General features: G+C 48.6%; 7 protein-coding genes across 7 annotated transcripts; 4 read left to right on the forward strand and 3 right to left on the reverse strand.

The window, feature by feature from the left end:
• Positions 1-176: 176 nt before the first annotated feature.
• Positions 177-653, reverse strand: BP5553_04301 (uncharacterized protein; the record flags this gene model as incomplete). Its single annotated transcript, XM_032012924.1, has 1 exon — positions 177-653. One exon carries the CDS (start codon positions 651-653, stop codon positions 177-179), a length of 477 nt encoding a protein of 158 aa, XP_031872617.1.
• A 261-nt stretch (positions 654-914) lies between these two features.
• BP5553_04302 (uncharacterized protein) lies at positions 915-2,342 on the forward strand (the record flags this gene model as incomplete). The annotated part of the gene is made up of 3 exons (XM_032012925.1): positions 915-1,068; positions 1,124-1,368; positions 1,446-2,342. 3 exons carry the CDS (start codon positions 915-917, stop codon positions 2,340-2,342), a joined length of 1,296 nt encoding a protein of 431 aa, XP_031872618.1.
• A 23-nt stretch (positions 2,343-2,365) lies between these two features.
• Positions 2,366-2,835, reverse strand: BP5553_04303 (putative eukaryotic translation initiation factor eIF1a-like protein; the record flags this gene model as incomplete). The annotated part of the gene is made up of 2 exons (XM_032012926.1): positions 2,366-2,465; positions 2,525-2,835. 2 exons carry the CDS (start codon positions 2,833-2,835, stop codon positions 2,366-2,368), a joined length of 411 nt encoding a protein of 136 aa, XP_031872619.1.
• Positions 2,836-3,567: 732 nt separating this feature from the next.
• Positions 3,568-5,388, forward strand: BP5553_04304 (MFS general substrate transporter; the record flags this gene model as incomplete). The annotated part of the gene is made up of 3 exons (XM_032012927.1): positions 3,568-3,977; positions 4,027-4,336; positions 4,570-5,388. 3 exons carry the CDS (start codon positions 3,568-3,570, stop codon positions 5,386-5,388), a joined length of 1,539 nt encoding a protein of 512 aa, XP_031872620.1.
• An 845-nt stretch (positions 5,389-6,233) lies between these two features.
• BP5553_04305 (putative acyl-CoA dehydrogenase short-branched chain) lies at positions 6,234-7,732 on the forward strand (the record flags this gene model as incomplete). The annotated part of the gene is made up of 4 exons (XM_032012928.1): positions 6,234-6,334; positions 6,398-6,825; positions 6,875-7,301; positions 7,366-7,732. The coding sequence occupies 4 exons, from the start codon at positions 6,234-6,236 to the stop codon at positions 7,730-7,732; spliced, it is 1,323 nt and encodes a 440-aa protein (XP_031872621.1).
• A 1,567-nt stretch (positions 7,733-9,299) lies between these two features.
• On the forward strand, positions 9,300-13,152 carry BP5553_04306 (Protein kinase C; the record flags this gene model as incomplete). Its single annotated transcript, XM_032012929.1, has 7 exons — positions 9,300-9,798; positions 9,851-10,120; positions 10,179-11,168; positions 11,221-12,325; positions 12,376-12,577; positions 12,627-13,032; positions 13,091-13,152. The coding sequence occupies 7 exons, from the start codon at positions 9,300-9,302 to the stop codon at positions 13,150-13,152; spliced, it is 3,534 nt and encodes a 1,177-aa protein (XP_031872622.1).
• Positions 13,153-13,899: 747 nt separating this feature from the next.
• BP5553_04307 (uncharacterized protein) lies at positions 13,900-17,862 on the reverse strand (the record flags this gene model as incomplete). The annotated part of the gene is made up of 6 exons (XM_032012930.1): positions 13,900-14,969; positions 15,130-15,314; positions 15,371-15,950; positions 16,148-17,531; positions 17,697-17,724; positions 17,777-17,862. The coding sequence occupies 6 exons, from the start codon at positions 17,860-17,862 to the stop codon at positions 13,900-13,902; spliced, it is 3,333 nt and encodes a 1,110-aa protein (XP_031872623.1).
• Between the last annotated feature and the right edge of the window lie 97 nt (positions 17,863-17,959).

Below are 17,959 nucleotides of genomic sequence, written 5' to 3' on the forward strand. Positions count from 1 at the left end.
AGATTTCTGATGGGTATATAAAGTTTATGCCGTATTGCATACGCAAATAGACAACATTTCAAATGTTCCAACCTCAAAGAGAGTCCAAATAATCCTCATCATACAAATGCCTTCAATGCTATCTTTAAGCCCTTATACCATGGCATATATCCAATATCATACATATCATACCCCATCTAATCTTCCGTTCCAGCCTTCTCTAATGCTTGCACCGCCTGATCCAACTCCCTGATCCTGTGTCCAATCCTCCCACGTATCTCCTCCGCATTTTCCCCCATCAACGCAGAATCATACATCGCCTTTAATTTATCCAGCTCCTCCCTTGCCGCGGCTCGGTCACCTTCCGCATATAGAGATTTCTTTTCTGTTTCTTCAGTCGCTATCTCGAATTCGTCGCGTGCGGTTGCGTATTGGTCTTGGATTTCCTCGATTAGGCCGTCGGCGGAGGATTTAGCCGCATAACTGCGCGAAGATTGTAACGGTAGTAATCTGGAATGATGAAGAAAGGAAGTGCGTCGGAGAGGCAATGTTGAATTTGTGATAGAGACTTTGGTATTCCGGGCAGTAGTGAAGGCTCGAGGGGAGAGTGTCACACATCGTACGCTGAGTGATGTGGCTGCTTTTCGAGCCGGGAAAGTTCGTAAAGAAAACATTATGCCCTTTGTACGTATATACGAACCCCTTAGTTGTAATTGTAGGGGGTTTGGACGATGCGGAGGAGTGCGTGTAAGACAACAACGTGAAGAGCTGTCTCGCCTGCTGTGCAACCTCCTGCCGAAGCCCGTCCGCATTGCCCTGTCTCGGGGGAGCTTCAAGTCCAGAGCTCCAATTCCAATCTTAATTCCTACTCTGTCCTTCCACCGCTGTCCCATTCTCTCAACTGCACCCTCCAAGCAACGCAAAGAATAATAATAATGTCTAGAGAAAATGAAACTCCGCGACATGTTGTTGTCCTTCGCCGACTGAAGGATTTCGCGCTGGGCGCTCATCCGCTGTCGAAATATGGCGCCCCCCTTCTCCTACTCCTTGACGCGCTGCTGTGCAGTTTGATTATTTCCAAGGTTGCATGTAAGTCGCCACTTAGTCTGAGCCTTTTATAGCATCTTAATACAGTATTTCATAGATACCGAGATTGATTGGAAGGCATATATGGAGCAAATCGAGCAGTATATCCATGGGGAACGCGATTACACCAAGATCAAAGGCGGCACAGGACCGCTGGTGTACCCTGCTGCACATGTGTATATTTACTGGGCATTGTATCATATTACAAGTAAAGGAAGGGATATCCTACTTGCGCAGCGCATTTTTGGTGTCCTCTATCTGGCTACGATTGCTGTGGTTATGGCGTGTTATAGGAGGGCAAAGGTAGTTATTTATGCTTCCGGGCACAACTACTGCTTAATAGGTGACAGTTTACTAATAGCTTCATTATCTGTGTACAGGCACCCCTTTATATATTCCCCTTGCTCATCCTTTCGAAACGCCTTCATAGCATTTTCATTCTACGCCTATTCAACGATTGTTTCGCGGTTTTCTTCCTCTGGGTCGCCATTTATGCTTTCCAGCGCCGGATGTGGACACTTGGGAGTTTGACATACAGCTGGGGATTGGGTATCAAGATGTCGTTACTACTTGCTCTTCCGGCAATTGGGGTAATGCACTTCCTAGTCAGAGGTGTCCAGGCCAGCGTCAAGCAGGCATGGCTGATGCTCCAGATCCAAATCATACTTGCATATCCGTTCTCAAAATATTTACTTGGTTATTTAGGAAGAGCGTTTGAGCTCTCGAGACTCTTTTTGTTCAAGTGGACTGTCAATTGGAGATTTGTGGGTGAGGAAACCTTCCTAAGCAAGGAATTCTCGGTTGCGTTGTTAGTTGGGCACATTAGCACTTTGGTGCTCTTCATTACGACGAGATGGTTAAAGCCTGCTGAGAAGCCAGTGACCGAGCTTATCGCCAATGCCTTGAGGTTGGAAGCACCACTGGAGAACATGCAACATGCCATTTCTATTCGGATAAGCCCGAATTACATATTGACGACGATCTTGACCGCCAATGCCATCGGCATGCTTTTTGCGCGCTCGTTGCACTACCAATTCTATGCCTATATAGCATTGGCAACGCCCTTCCTCCTCTGGCGAAGCGGCATGCACCCAATCCTCCAATACATCCTGTGGGCAGCTCAGGAATGGGCCTGGAATGTCTATCCGAGTACTGATGCTAGCTCTATGGTTGTTGTCGGCATGCTATCCGTCACTGTTGCGAGCATCTGGTGGGGAACACGCAAGGACTTTGTGCATGCTAAAGGGGAGGGCGCTGCGAGTAAGAAATCGATATAACTGTCCAACCAACTGATCCTTGATCATTCATCTTCTGAATCGTCAGACGGGGGCATCTTGCCAACTGTGGATTCCTCCTCATCCGAGTCGACATATACAGCGGTCTTCGGATATTCCTTGGGCCTGGTTCCAATTCTGTTCAGCGAAGGCATCTTGGATTGCTACTAAGATATGATGCTTACCAGTACGGTTGCTTTCGCCATTTATGCTCGTCACGGACGACGTTTATGATCTCGCCGCCGATCTTGTTTTGCCTTATATCAGCATCTTTGGTATCGACCAGAACATATCCGCCCCGCTTCATCCAGATCGCGTTGCGAAATCGTGACGGGAGTTCCACGAGGACCGTCTTATCGTTTGGGAGAGAGCAGGTATAAAGGCTGTTTCCTTCCGCCTTGACGACACGGGCAATCGATTGAGTATTGGTCAAGCTTGAAGGCGGTGTAGACGTCTCATCGGCCGCGGCGATGACATTCCGCTTTGGACGGCCCATGGCTCTGCGTTTAGCAGGTAAACTGGGATGGGTGGCGAAAGGGTTTGCAAAGCAACTACTGAATCGTCGTAAGTCCTGAACAAGAGCGCAAATACTGGTCCTTTCCAAACCGAGAATTGAAGATGGTTCTACAAGCATTCAGAATTTCCACAAAAGTTGCGGACACTAGGGAAAAAGTATTTCCGACAGACGCCGAGAGGAAGGTTACCCGACGAATGATATAAATAATAAAATGCTCTAGTACAAAGTACTTCGTGCATCCGATGTGGGCGAGATCACACTTCTACAGTGATTTCAAAGCAGCCACGGTGGATCAATGGCTGCATACCACGCATTGCCAACAATCAGCTATTATTCCCGGCTGGTCTGGACTCTGGACTCTGGAACGCGTCTTCTGCTCCTCTGTGAGCGCTACTGTATTTCTATACGAAAGTTACATAATCGCCCCCTCCTTCTTATCGGTCCGCTGTTTAGTCCCGGAGTTTTCCCGACTTGGTCTTTTCCCCCAATATTTATCATATATTTATAAGTTATATTGTCACCAGATCCGACTTTTTTTTTCACAATCCACTACTGTAGTATTCCTTTATATTTCACAGCCTGAGCCCTCCTCAGTTGGGGCTTCACGTCTCTTATCGTGAGGGTTTCCCTTTCTATTTGATTGATTTATTCCCACTTCCCCATTGTAGCGTTCTCAACTCTCCGGATTCCCGTGTGGCGATTTCAGCAAAAATGTCTTCTCAAGCTTTCGGTGCGTTTATTGATGTGGACTCTTCCCAGCCAAAAACGGAACAACACGCAATACCAGCGGCCCCAAAAAATGTGCTCCCACGAGTGTACCATTCGGCTCCTTATCCGATAGATGTTTTGGAACTTGATAATCTTCAGTGGGGACAGAAGCGTAGCAGCCCTTCTGACCCGGGGGCTACTCCTCCAACGGGCACACAGTCCCCTAGGCTCCTCAACGACCCTGAGATGAGCAGGCCTCCAAGTCCAGAACATGAATTCGAAGGCGTGGATGTCGTGCAGAGTTTCTCCAACCCACCCATGAATAGATACAGAATGCTCGCTGTCTGCATGATGCAGTTTGGAAATGGGCTGAACGATTCGGCCCCCGGTGCGCTGATTCCTTATATGGAAAAGTAATTTTTTTGTCTCCCCAAACTGAGTGAAGCTGCTGACATTTGTCAGACATTATAATATTGGCTATGCCATTGTATCGCTTATTTTCGTCACAAATGCTGCCGGATTTATCTTGGCTGCTTTTTTTGTTGATGCTATTCGTGCTCGCATAGGCAGAGCTAAAACGCTTATGATTGCACAAACTCTCATCACTTGTGGATATATAATGATCGCTTGCTCGCCACCCTTCCCTGCCATTGTCGCAGCATTCTTCTTGCTGGGACTAGGCATGGCATTCACTTTGGCTATGGGACAAGTCTTTGCAGCTAACTTGCAGAATGGAACGGGCATGCTAGGTATAATGCATGGCACTTATGGGGTAGGTCGAATTATGAATTATTTCTCCTTCAGTCTTTGCGTGTGTATGGTCCTGTCGTATCAATTACATGACACAAACTTGGCCGCTTTCAAGTGATCTTTCAAAATATATTCCGGGCCATGCCGAGAAGATCTTTTCTATTCATCTTATCCGGGCTACGCCCATCTATGTCTTATTTATTTCAGTAGACAATTCGATTTTACTTGCCTTTGAACACTCGCTGACAACACTAGATTGGTGGGACGGTGGGACCTCTTATAGCAACTGCCATGATTAGTCCTGGTGTCCTCATATGGACTCGATTCTACCTAATTCCCTTAGGCATAGCGGTCGCCAACCTTGGATTCGCAGGTTGGTCATTCTGGCACTATGAAGCAGAATCTGGCCAGCCGCTTCGCACGCCCTTGGCACCAGCTATTGCTACCGGCCAGGATGCCTCAGCTTCTCAAATCAAGCCGCCAGGACAGTTCGCCAGCCTATCAACAGCGCTTAAATCGAAGACCGTCATTCTGGGCGCAATGTTTGTCTTCGCATACCAAGGAGCTGAAGTGTCTATTTCTGGATGGGTGATTTCTTTCCTTATCAATGCTCGTCACGGAAACCCTGCTACTGTTGGATATGTAACCGCTGGGTTCTGGGCAGGTATCACGCTCGGACGATTCCTACTCTCTCATCCGGCCCAGAAAATAGGAGAGAAGGTTTTCGTCTACGTCGTTGTTGTTGGAGCTGCAGTCTTCGAATTGCTCGTATGGCTAGTTCCTAACGTCATTGGAAACGCCGTGGCTGTGGCTATTGTTGGATTATTGCTCGGACCGGTCTTCCCCTGCGCAACTATTGTTTTCTCCAGAGCAATCGGACGGAAGGAACAAGTCAGTAGTTTGAGCGTTATTAGTGCATTTGGAAGCTCTGGCGGTGCTGTTGCTCCATTTACAACTGGTATCTTAGCTCAGGCTGTGGGTACTTTTGTGTTGCATCCTATTGCCATTGGACTGTTTGGCGTTATGTTGATCTGCTGGTTCTGCCTGCCCAATCCTAGGAAGAGGGCCGAGTAGACATCTTCTGAAGAGTCTAAACTCTGGAGGCATTTTCTATATGTTACGGTCGTCTTACATGGGTCGTGGTTTTGGTGTCCCGAGGGAGGGGTTGGCCCTGTTTAATGCTTGTCAGCGTGCGGCGTGCATTGATATCTATAATTAAAATCTGTCTATAAAAGGAGTACGGGGCTATAATAATTTGATAGAGATGAGGGAGACTTACTAAATTAATTAGGTTATAAGATCTTGCACCCTCCTATATTAAGTGAATGATTCCTCGCGGTTAAAAATGTTAGACGGGAAAAGCTCCTTTAACGATGACGTACTCTTAAACGTTTCAACTATACCTAAATATTCACAACATTTAAACCCTTTGGGTTATGTTCTAGGTAAAGGTAGAGTTGCCAGCCCTTTCATGTCAGATTTCTAGCTTAAATGGCATGTGACAATCAACGAAATATATCGTGCAGATACTGATATCTGCTGCATTAAATCAGCGAGGCTCCGCAATCGGAGATATCCAGCTCCCATACTATATTATAACCCATGAACTCTATATTATTACTTGGATAAAGTACCATTTTGAAGTCGCAAGACCGTTGCTGGTACAAGGAATGGTGACCGAAACCGGAACTTCTGCCGAGGCTCGGTCCGCAACCAAAACTCCGGTTTGCAACGGCTCATGATCATGTGTGAAGGGAGGGAGGGACGAGCGAGAGTTCAAGGCGTGCAGACCGCTATGTGACCTGCATATCTGGGGAATTTTGGTTAAACCTTGATCAAAACTTTCCATCCTCGTCTCTTAACATCTCGGGGTCTCCATTATAATCCTCTTCTCCATTCCACAACCCAACAACGCGATCATGGCATCCATTGTGAAAGCATTGCGGCCAGTGGCCCAAAGGGCAGCTTCGACAGCTCGCCCTGCTTTGAGAACTGCTCGTCCCAGCAGAATATACCACCAGTAAGTCCTTCGCCAACATCCCACGTATAGGGTCTTATAAGCTTACGATCCTAATCAATCCAGTGCGAGACCCTTATCCACAACCACCTGCCGACGAAATGACCCTGTTGACATTACGGAAATCCCGCCCACGCCCATCACGCACCTGTCCGAGATAGAAACGGCAATGGCAGATTCGGTGTCCAAATTCGCAAACGAGGTCATAGCGCCAAAGGTCCGAGAGATGGATGAGAATGAGGCTATGGATCCCACCGTTGTTGAGCAACTATTCGAGCAGGGACTCATGGGCGTCGAGATTCCTGAGGAGTACGGCGGCGCCGGGATGAACTTCACGGCTGCTATTGTGGGCATTGAGGAGCTGGCTAGAGTAGACCCTAGTGTCAGTGTTATGGTCGATGTGCATAATACGCTGGTCAATACGGCGGTGTTGAATTATGGTAGTGCCGAGTTGAAGAAGAAGTGGTTGCCACGACTTGCTACAAACACAGTTGGTAGGTGATCTTGTCTAGCAGCGTTATGGACGCGTTGCTGATAGTACAGGCTCTTTCTGTCTTTCCGAGCCAATCTCGGGATCCGATGCTTTCGCCCTTGCTACCAAGGCTACTAAAACCGATTCGGGATATAAGATCTCCGGAAGCAAGATGTGGATTACCAATTCTATGGAGGCAGACTTCTTCATTGTGTTTGCGAACCTAGACGTTAGCAAGGGCTACAAGGGCATTACCGCGTTCATCGTCGAGAAGGGCACGAAGGGATTCTCAATCGCCAAGAAGGAGAAGAAGCTCGGCATCAAGGCTAGCAGCACGTGTGTTCTCAACTTCGACGATGTGGAAATCCCCAAGGAGAATCTGCTCGGCGTGGAGGGACAGGGCTATAAATATGCCATCTCACTGCTGAATGAGGGACGAATCGGCATCGCAGCCCAAATGACTGGACTTGCACTTGGTGCCTTCGAGAACGCCGCCAAGTAAGTCTTAGCACGATTAAGTTGGTCTCTGCAATGGCAAACATGCTAACATTATTTGATCTAGATATGTTTGGAATGACCGAAAGCAATTCGGCCAATTGGTGGGCGATTTCCAGGGCATGCAGCACCAGATTGCGCAGTCCTATACGGAAATTGCAGCGGCCCGAGCACTGGTTTACAACGCCGCCCGAAAGAAGGAGGCGGGTGAGAACTTTGTCCAGGATGCTGCCATGGCTAAGCTCTATGCATCCCAAGTTGCTGGCCGGGTCAGCGGCCTGGCTATTGAATGGATGGGAGGCATGGGATTCGTGAGAGAGGGCATTGCGGAGAAGATGTGGAGAGACAGCAAGATCGGGGCTATTTATGAGGGAACTAGCAATATCCAGCTGACGACGATTGCGAAGCTGCTAAAGAGCCAGTACACATCGTAAGATGTTAGCGGTGATGTAGATATATAGACTAACGACGTTTTCCATTCTTCAATTTCAAGATGAGGCTACCTTGTTCGTGTGTGGCTGAAGGACTTGGGCGCCCCTGCTTTTCGACCTGCGAAGTCGTGAATGAAGTCCTGAAGTCCTGATGAAGTCCTGAAGTACTAAGTACCAAGTACCAGGTATCCCCATCATGCACGACGCCCCTTTTGATATAATGAAACATCAACGGAAGTCTGTGTGAATTTTGAAGTGAATATACAGAGTACAAGTTTTTGTTTTTGATATCAAGTTATCGTATTGTGCATGATAAGGAATTTGACCCCTGGCCGGATGACGGAACCCCCTATGTAATCGCTCTTACATATCGGGAGATTCTCGCACAATGTGGTGAGGGGAACATCCAGTAAATACAAAGTAGCACAAGTCAGCGAAGTCCTAGTACATACAAGAACCGAAAAGTAAACAAAAAACGGGATCCCTGATGGCGGGGACAATGGAGAGTCAGGGACTTAACTTGATAGTGTACTTCGTAATACAATAGCATTCATGCTAGCTTTTACTTGTGCCTATCTATACCTGTGCGAAGTACCTGTACTTGTCTTCCCATGTTATTATGCAATCAATGTTTTGCCGATCGAGTGAAGTAAATGGGTTGCTGGAATGTGGAATCACCAAAGACAAGAATCCAAAGGCTATTTGTACCGGGTAACCCCATGTTGATACTGCTATCCTGCTATCCTGCTCCCTCGGTCCTTTGAATCTTTTCTCAAGCCCAGGCTCAATATACTCACTCGTCTTTGTCTGCGTGTTGGGCAACTCGAAACTCCACCACCACTCCACAGCTTCACCACTCCACCACTCCAAACCGCAACCCTGCGCCTCATTGCGCAAGTTCCCAGCTCCTCCGCGGTCTCTCGTTCATGCTCGGGCATCTCGCAGTTGCAAAGCCCATGTACATGTACGAAGTCCTGCCCAGGTAACCGTTCAAAGGCGGGTTTGCTAGGGTGGCTAAGCACGGATTATTATCTTACGCCCAGCCCAGCAAGCAGCAGCAGAACAAACAGCTCAGCTTGCTCCTGAAGAATATCCCCCTCCTCTCCTCCCCGCTCGCGTGTGGGCGCAAAATCAGAAATATACCAACAATAGCTCGAAACACAGCACGAGGGATCTTCCCCCACCGCGCGACATCTGCATTTCGTGTGTTGATCGCGGGCTCATAGCGAAGGGACCGTTCTCTACTGCAATCTCCATTCTCCATTCTCGCACCTGGTGCTCCCGCGCCAATCCCAATCTCCCAGATCTCTAACTGAAAACGAAACAATCAGCCGTCGACAACCCCACTTCTTCCAGCTCCCAGGCTCGCTATCTAGGTGACGGACAGACGACCACGACGCTATTTACACCTCCAACTCCACCTCCACCTACGCCTAAATACTCTTATATACTCCTAAATACACCGAACCCACACGACCCCTTTGGTGTTTCCTCATAACACCGACAGCAACAGCAATAATCCCCTATTGCGCGGCGCGCCGTGAAGAGTCGCGCGCCCACCTCCGCAATCATGAATAATGACGACGACGCCCTCAGCTCGGTCTACAAGAAGATCGAGCGCGAGCGGGCTCTGCTCAATGCCGCCAACCAGATGAGGCAGCAGACACAGAATGAGCAGGTCAGGGCCAGGATAGACACCCAGATGCGCGAGGGCCGCCGGAACATCCAGTATCTGGAAGAACGGATGCAAGAACTACAGATGCGCCGGTTGGGACAAGGCGTGGACAACATGAGTATGGGATCTGGCGGCTCTGGCGGCTCAGGCGGTGGAGGCCAAGGTAGACCTCACAGTACTGGACTCCGGAACGACAGAGATGCCCCGCCTGCGCCGCCTCCAAAAGACTCAAGAGGTGGTTATATGGAAGCCGGTGGAGATAGAGGCGGCTATGGCCAGCAAGACTACCAGCAGGTTGGGGGACATGGTGATATGATGCCTCCTAGACATCCCTACGCCCCGCCGGGGCCTGGCACTGGCATGCCAAAATCACGTCCGAATTTTACAAAGCTTGGTTAGTTGCGTGGTTGATATGTGTGTTTGGCCGTGCTAAGTATAAAATGCAGATCTCATCAAATACGATACTCCCCATTTGGGCCCTCGGATCCAGCTTATGCTGTCACAACTCGAATTCAAACTCAATGTCGAAAAGCAATATCTCAAGGGTATCGAGAAAATGGTCCAGTTGTACCAGATGGAGGGGGATAGAAAGAGTCGAGCAGATGCTGCAGGCCGGAGAGTTGAGAGCAATCAGAAAATCCAACTTCTCAAGCAAGCGCTCAAACGGTACGAGGATCTTCATATTGATATGGAGAGTACAGCAGATGCCCCAGATGGTAAGTTTTGGCTTGATACTCCTTTCCAGACAGCGATAATAAACTGTGTTTTTCCTAGACGACAGCATAAATACACCAAATATGCGAAAACCTTTAACAGGACTTCTCACGGTACGGGTACACGCTGTCAAGGATGTTGATCATGCTACGACCGGCCGGTTTGCCCGGGGCCCGGAAACGTTCGTTGCTCTCAAGGTTGAAGACAACGTTGTGGCACGCACAAAGACGTCCCGGACTGATAGATGGGACAACGAATTTCACAATATAAATGTGGAGAAGGCGAACGAGATCGAGCTTACTGTCTACGATAAGCCCAGCGACCACCCTCTGCCCATTGGTCTCTTGTGGATCAGATTATCCGATATCGTTGAAGAGATGCGGCGCAAGAAAATCGAGGCCGAGATCAATAGTTCTGGCTGGGTTTCTGCGGATCGAATGGCGGATGGTGGTGGTGGTGGTATGCCAGGCATGCCACCCCCTCAGTTTAATATGAACCCTACGCAGCCTCAATATGGCGCCCCTCCACAAAGTTCCGGAGGCGGTGGGCCAAATCCTATGATGGGAGCTCCTAATGCTGTAGTAGCTCCTCAGCCTATTGACGCGTGGTTTGCCCTTGAGCCCACTGGTGCCGTACATCTAACCATAAGCTTTACCAAGCAAGCCAAAGACCGCAGACCCTTCGATGTTGGACTTAACAGAAAAGGAGCTATACGACAACGCAAGGAGGAGGTTCATGAGATGTACGGACACAAATTCGTGCAGCAACAGTTCTACAACATCATGCGTTGTGCCTTGTGTGGCGATTTCCTCAAGTACTCTGCTGGCATGCAGTGCGAGGACTGCAAATATACTTGCCATACTAAGTGCTATTCAAGTGTTGTCACGAAATGCATAAGCAAGTCCAACGCCGAGACGGATCCTGACGAGGAGAAGATCAATCATCGTATTCCTCATCGTTTCGAGAAGTTTTCGAATATGAGTGCGAATTGGTGCTGCCATTGTGGTTATATCTTGCCTTTTGGCAAGAAGAATTGTCGCAAATGTTCTGGTATGTTTGACGTTGTTCGGACGAGATGGATGATCTGGCTAACGCTGTGTAGAATGCAGTCTTACTTGTCACGCCCAATGTGTGCACCTTGTCCCAGATTTCTGCGGCATGTCGATGGCCGTTGCTAATGTGATTCTTGACGGTATCCGAAATCAAAAGCGACGACAGACAGCTCAACCCACAATGAGTGGCCGTACTTTACGACCACAGTCTGGCAGGACCCCAGAGCAAGGCCAGCTTACTGACTCTGGTGCTCAGCAAGTCGCCCCGGATAGGATCAACTCCTTTGGAAGCTTGCCGGCATCGTCCCCCCAAGCCACGGAGGCAGCAAAGACAATGTATTCCCAGGGTCAAACGTCACCTCAAAGGCCGCCCGGTGCTGATCGGTCGTCCTCTTCATCGGCGATGGCTGCTGCTAGTGCCGCGATGTCTGGGCAGCGAACATCTTCTCAACGAGATCCGTACCAGCGTGCCTCGACTGACTATACTGGCGGGATGTCTTCTGGTGGCTATAGCCCCTCAGGTCAACTTGGTGCCCATCCCGAAGATTATGGCGCACCTCCTAAACCCCAGGCCCCCTCGCACCCAGCCTACAACCCAGCAGCGTATGTTAATATTGGCGGTTATCCACCACAGCAGCCTCAGCAAGCCCAGCAACCTCAGCAGCAGCCAATGCAGCAGCAACAAACCCCGACCGCTGCGTATTACAATGCACCTGGGCCAACTCTAGCTCAAGCACCAATATCAGAGCCAGCACCGCCTTCTGTATCGGCTGCTGTGGTCCCTCAAAAGGCTGCACCCGCAGCCAACGAACCAGGAACTGGCCGTCGTATTGGCTTGGACCATTTCAATTTCCTAGCTGTTCTCGGCAAAGGTAACTTTGGTAAGGTCATGCTTGCGGAAACAAAACAATCGAAGCAGCTGTATGCCATCAAAGTTCTAAAGAAAGAGTTCATTATCGAGAATGATGAGGTTGAGAGCACCCGGTCCGAAAAGCGAGTATTCTTAATTGCGAACAAGGAGCGGCATCCATTCTTGCTCAGTCTACATGCCTGTTTCCAGACAGAGACTAGAGTCTACTTCGTCATGGAGTATATCAGTGGTGGTGATCTTATGTTACATATTCAGCGGGGTCAATTTGGTACAAAACGTGCACAGTAAGTTGCCTAATTGCTTCCCCTGGCCGGCCTGATGCTAATTCCTTCAGGTTCTATGCTGCTGAGGTTTGTCTAGCATTAAAGTATTTCCATGAAAATGGCGTTATATACCGTGATCTGAAGTTGGACAACATTCTCTTGACGCTAGATGGCCACATCAAGATTGCGGATTATGGTCTTTGCAAAGAAGAGATGTATTTTGGTTCTACGACAAGCACTTTCTGTGGTACTCCGGAATTCATGGCTCCCGAGGTAAGTCTTAATTTTTAGCCCCATTATAAACACCAACTAACTCTTTAAGATCTTGCTGGACAAGAAATATGGGCGCGCTGTTGATTGGTGGGCATTTGGTGTTCTTATCTATCAAATGCTCCTCCAACAATCTCCCTTCCGCGGTGAAGACGAAGACGAAATCTACGACGCAATTCTTGCGGATGAGCCATTATACCCTATTCACATGCCGCGCGATTCCGTTTCAATCCTTCAAAAGCTGCTCACGAGAGAGCCTGACCAGCGTCTTGGAAGCGGACCAACTGATGCCCAAGAAATCATGAGCCAGCCCTTCTTCAGAAACATCAACTGGGATGATGTCTACCACAAGAGGATTCAACCGCCCTTCCAGCCTCAGATTACAAGTGCTACAGACACGAGCAATTTCGATTCCGAGTTCACCAGTGTGACTCCAGTACTAACGCCTGTCCAGTCTGGTAAGTTTATAACACCACCTGAAAAAGCCACAGGACCTAAGCTAACACAATACCATAGTCTTATCTCAGGCAATGCAAGAGGAATTCCGCGGCTTCTCGTACTCGGCCGACTTTATCTGAACAACCTCAGATCGGCTAACGAGAAGTTCGGAACGATGCACTTGACGATGGGGGGCAAACGGACTGCACAAGCAGGAACACCCTAACTAATGTCTATGGCCACAAAACCACAAGGGGACGGATAGGATAGCCCTTGCGATGCAGCGCAGGCAGGAATTAGGGAGCAGAGCAGGAAAAGCGTTGAAAGCGATCAAAAAGCCACGATTCCCATTCATTTCTAGACGGTCAGCTTTTCTGGGGAAGGGGAAGGGGATAGGGGGACGGGAATGTTCCCTACCTACCTTACCTACGTAGTGTGATATTTATTAAAAAATCTCACACTAATAGCCTACGGGGTTCCCCTTTAATAGAATAACTTGGAACAAGTTTCATGAAAAAACAACATGCGTAATAAATTACAAGAATTTCACGTATATTCGTTTATTTTATACAGATTTTTGCTTTGTTTCTCTGGTATCTATCATTTGTTTATTGTTTATTTTATTTTCTCTTCCTTAAGAGTCTGGATCTAGCAAAATCGAGTTGAAGAGCTCTCTTAAAAACTTCCCCTTTGCACATAGAGCGAGCAAAAGCATATTGGAATCCCCCCAACCCCGACACCCAAAATCACGACCTTCATAAATCCATCATTTGATAGTCATCATCAGTTTGCCAGAGTCTGCCAGGTCCCTCCACTCCATTATGCATTTCCTTTCTCTCATGACATAGACAGACAGTTCCACAGCCCCCTCATTCGGTTTGGCCTTCTTAATAACTCCTACCAAACATGCACCACTTCTCCGCGAACGCCTCGCACTCGGGATTCAAGCACTTCGTCTCCCCCCTGACAATCCCCTCGGGCTGCTCAAAAGGAATACACAGACTCTTCATCCCCATATTAGGCGCCTTCAACTCCTGGGGCCCTTCGGCCTCCTCCGGCTTCCCGGTCGTCAGATCCTTAATCTTATCCTCGCATTTCTCGGCCAGACAGAATGGGATGATGACTACGTTCTTGGCATCCAACGCAGGGACGACCTCCTCCCACTTCGTGATCACAAGACGGTGCTCACGGAAGGACGCTTCGGCCTTCGTGTACATGTCGTTCTGGATAGTAGTAAGGAGTGCGGGCACCTCGGTCGCAAGGTCAGCGATGGAGATTGTGCCTTTCTCACCGGTGTCGCGGCGCGCGAAGGACACGACGGACTTGGCAGCGTCTTTTGGCCCGTACTCGAGGCGGAGGGGGACGCCTTTCAGCTCCCAGTCGTTGAATTTCCAGGCAGGCGTGTAGCCGTCGCGGATATCGTAGTCGGAACGAACACCGGCTTTCTTAAGGGTGGTCTTAAGTTCCTGCAGTTTGTCGTAATGCTTGGTTTTGTCCTCAGGGGTGGTGTTTTTGTTGATGCCAACGGGGATGATGATTGCTTGTATCTTAGAGATTCGGGGCGGGAGGACGAGGCCTTTATCATCGCCGTGGATCATGACCATGACACCAATAACACGGGTTGATAATCCCCACGAATTTTGGTGCACATAGAGATGTTTGGCTTTTTCTCCTGCTTTTGGGCTGGGATCCTCGACTGTGATGTCGAACATCTTGCTGAAATTTTGGCCTAAGCAATGCGATGTGGCGCCCTGAATACCACGTCCGTTGGATGGGATATAGCCCTCGACTGTGGTGGTGTAGTATCCTCCAGCAAACTTCTCCTTCTCAGTCTTCCGGCCACGAACAATTGGGACGGCAAGCAATTGTTCATATACTCCCGCATAGAGTTCGAGAATTTGCAGAACCTCTTCTCCAGCTCCAGCATCTGTCAAATGTGCTGTGTGTCCTTCCTGCCCTATAAGAATTCCGAGTCAGTATTGTTCATTCAAGAAAGCCGTATGAGTTTTGGGACATGATTCAGGAGGATATAGGCATGTCGTTAGAGAAAGGCATGTCTCAGAACCCTAGAAATATTCCAGGAAGGGAGATTCTGCTCCAAGAGCATATGTACGTACACAAAAACTCTCGCGCACGCAAAAATGGGGTTGTCTGCTTAGCCTCCCACCGAACAACACTATTCCATTGGTTAAGTCGCAGAGGGAGATCGCGGTGACTTCGAATCCACTTGGAATAGTATGGATACATGACAGCTTCGGAAGTAGGACGGACGGCGACTGGAACCTCCAAGTCTTTATCACCACTATACCTTATCAGCTTCCTATCTATGATCGCAAGGGGAGTGGAGGGGGAACGTACGCCTTGGTAACCCAAGCAAGTTCGGGGGCAAACCCCTCAACATGATCCTTCTCCTTCTCTAAAGACTTAGAGGACAAGAACATCGGAAAACTAGCCTCCTCGACATCCATAGCCTCAATGCGCTCCTGGAACCAGTTTCTGATTGTGTTCCAAATAAACATGGACGAAGGCCGCAGGATGAAGAATCCCGAAATTTCATGATAGTACTCAATCATTTCCGCTTTAAGCACAACCTCTTGATACCATGCTGAGAAGTTATCCGCTTTCGAGACCGTAATACCAATTATATCGTCGGTTTTCTTCCCTCCCACGATTGGAAGCGCGGCTTGTTTCGCTGCTTTGGCGGCCTTTTCCGCGGCCATTTTCGCTTGCTTTTCGGCTTTTTTGAGAGCGCTCTTGGAGGGCTCTGCTGGAGGTGGGTTGTCCGCCATGGCTCTTGTTCTTGTCCTTTGGTCGGCGTCTGGGTGAAGGGTGATGTGGAAATTGAAGAGAAAGCGAGGCGGCGAGGTGACTCGGAGTGCAAGTTGTGCCCCTCCTTTAGTGGCATATTTAAGCGAGACTTCAGCCTCGTCCCGGTCGGCTTTTAGGGGTCTCAGTTGTTTAGCTTCACAGGCATTGTTATCTCTATCTTAAGTTCAAAATAAATTTTATAAAGTTTCATTAATTCTAACACAAGACTCTAGCCGCTAACCCTCCCCAACTCCCTGTACTCCAAATAGCCACAAATACCATAAATGTTGGTTCATTAAAAAGCCTACCAGCCCCAAGTGCGAGTACTTGCCGTGAAGACCGGTGGCTTCCATTGTATCCTTGCCGGATCAATGGTCCTCTTTGGTTTCGTCTTCTGCTTTTCCTTCAGGGCTTCATGTTTCTTGATAAGATGCATTGGGAGCACGATCTTGTGTTCTCCTTTATGGTAGACCTGCATTTTGAGAGCCTGAAGTGTGCTTTCCACATCCTGCGGCGTCATAGCCAGGTGTGCAGCAAGGGCTTCAATGCTACATCGCTCTTCTCGGGCGTTATATTCTAATAGAATCTCAACGAGGTTTTCAGTCCAGTATTGTCGGTATGAGAGAAGCCCCAGATCAGAAAGGGGTTTCTCAGGAGAGCCTAATTTGCCTTCGATCTTGGATAGTTCGTATGAGAACTGAATGAGCAAGCGTCCATAGCCTTTGCGTTGGAATTGCGGCAGGGTTAAGATACAGGCAACATTATAACCATCTGCACTTTCTTTTTCTTTCGAGAAATACCCGATGAGATGACATCCCTTAGAATCCCTGGTTGTCATGACGTAAAAGAGAAAGGGGTCCACGTCGTAATATAATGTCTTGTGATCGAGGAACATCTTCGAGAGGAGACATAAATTTCGACACCAAGTCCGCTGCCGACGGCCATCGATTTCGAAGAACGAGACATAATCGTCTCGGTATATCTCGTTCCCAGGAGGGTGTTGCAATGTGCACTTTTGCCGGTGTCTTGAAAAGGATTTCAAATCGCCATAGTAGCAGAGACAGAACTCGCAGATGTACATGAGATCCTCCTGCGTAAAGACTTCAGGATAGGGAGAAAAGTACCATGGATAGAGCTCGAATTTTCCAAACTGTACTTGAGAGATATTTCTGATACGTGAGATTTCGGCTTGGTTCTGGGTCATGGAACCTCCCGTCCTCAGCTTCTCTATCTCCTCTTCGCGGCTAAAATGCTCAGGGGCTTGCGTTTTAGTCGCCACTGCTTGAGACGCTGCCTCATCAACATCCATAGCATCTTCATCGTCCGCATTAGGTGTTGCATCAAGTTCCAAAGTAAGGGTAAGCTTGTCGTCCGCCTCAGGGTCGGGGGTGGCTTTCTGGGACTCGACGAACTCAGTCCAGGGATGCGGTGTCTCGCCTTCTGAGGCGACGGAGACCTCTCTTGTAGCTGCAGGCCTCTTCTGCCCTTTCCTCGAAGCTGCAGTGGCCTTCTTCGCCACCGATGTAGCAGCTTTCTTCGGCTCCTTCTGTTTTTCTGGGCTTGGCCATTCGACCTCCTGGTTGAAGTCTATCCGAACCACAGGAACCCATTCATCTAGACGTTTGTTGAAGTTGTCGAAATTGCAGTAGAATTGTCGGCCACTTTTAGTCTCTTTTATACTTAAAATCTCTGCCCGTCTAGATGCGCCATCCTTTAAAGCCTTGTTAGTATTGTTTGTATGGTACTAAGAACTGGGGAAGTACGAAGTATTAAATCGAAACAAAATAATAATGAATGATTCAAGTGCAAAATTTAACTCGATGTGCATGAGAGGAAAATGTATTGATTTGCAAATAAACGATGGTAACAAACTCACTTTCTCGACCATAGCAACGCAACCTATTCTGTAGGAACCATCAGTTCTAGCGTGGCAATATGCAAAATCGCGACACTCACCTCAAGGTGTCAACGGTCGCCTTCCCCTTCTGCTTTGGCGCAGGCGAACCCACAGCAGCCTCTTGAGACTGTGCGACTCCGGCCATGATGAAAATCGCGATGGATCTGATGGAAATGAACGCTGTATAATTGATTTGCGACTTGAAGTGAGAATGCGACCATGTACTGTCCTGGCTCTAGCGA

The sequence above is a fragment of the Venustampulla echinocandica genome (genome assembly GCF_003357145.1).
Source record: "Venustampulla echinocandica strain BP 5553 chromosome Unknown scaffold_1, whole genome shotgun sequence".
Taxonomy (NCBI): domain Eukaryota; kingdom Fungi; phylum Ascomycota; class Leotiomycetes; order Helotiales; family Pleuroascaceae; genus Venustampulla; species Venustampulla echinocandica.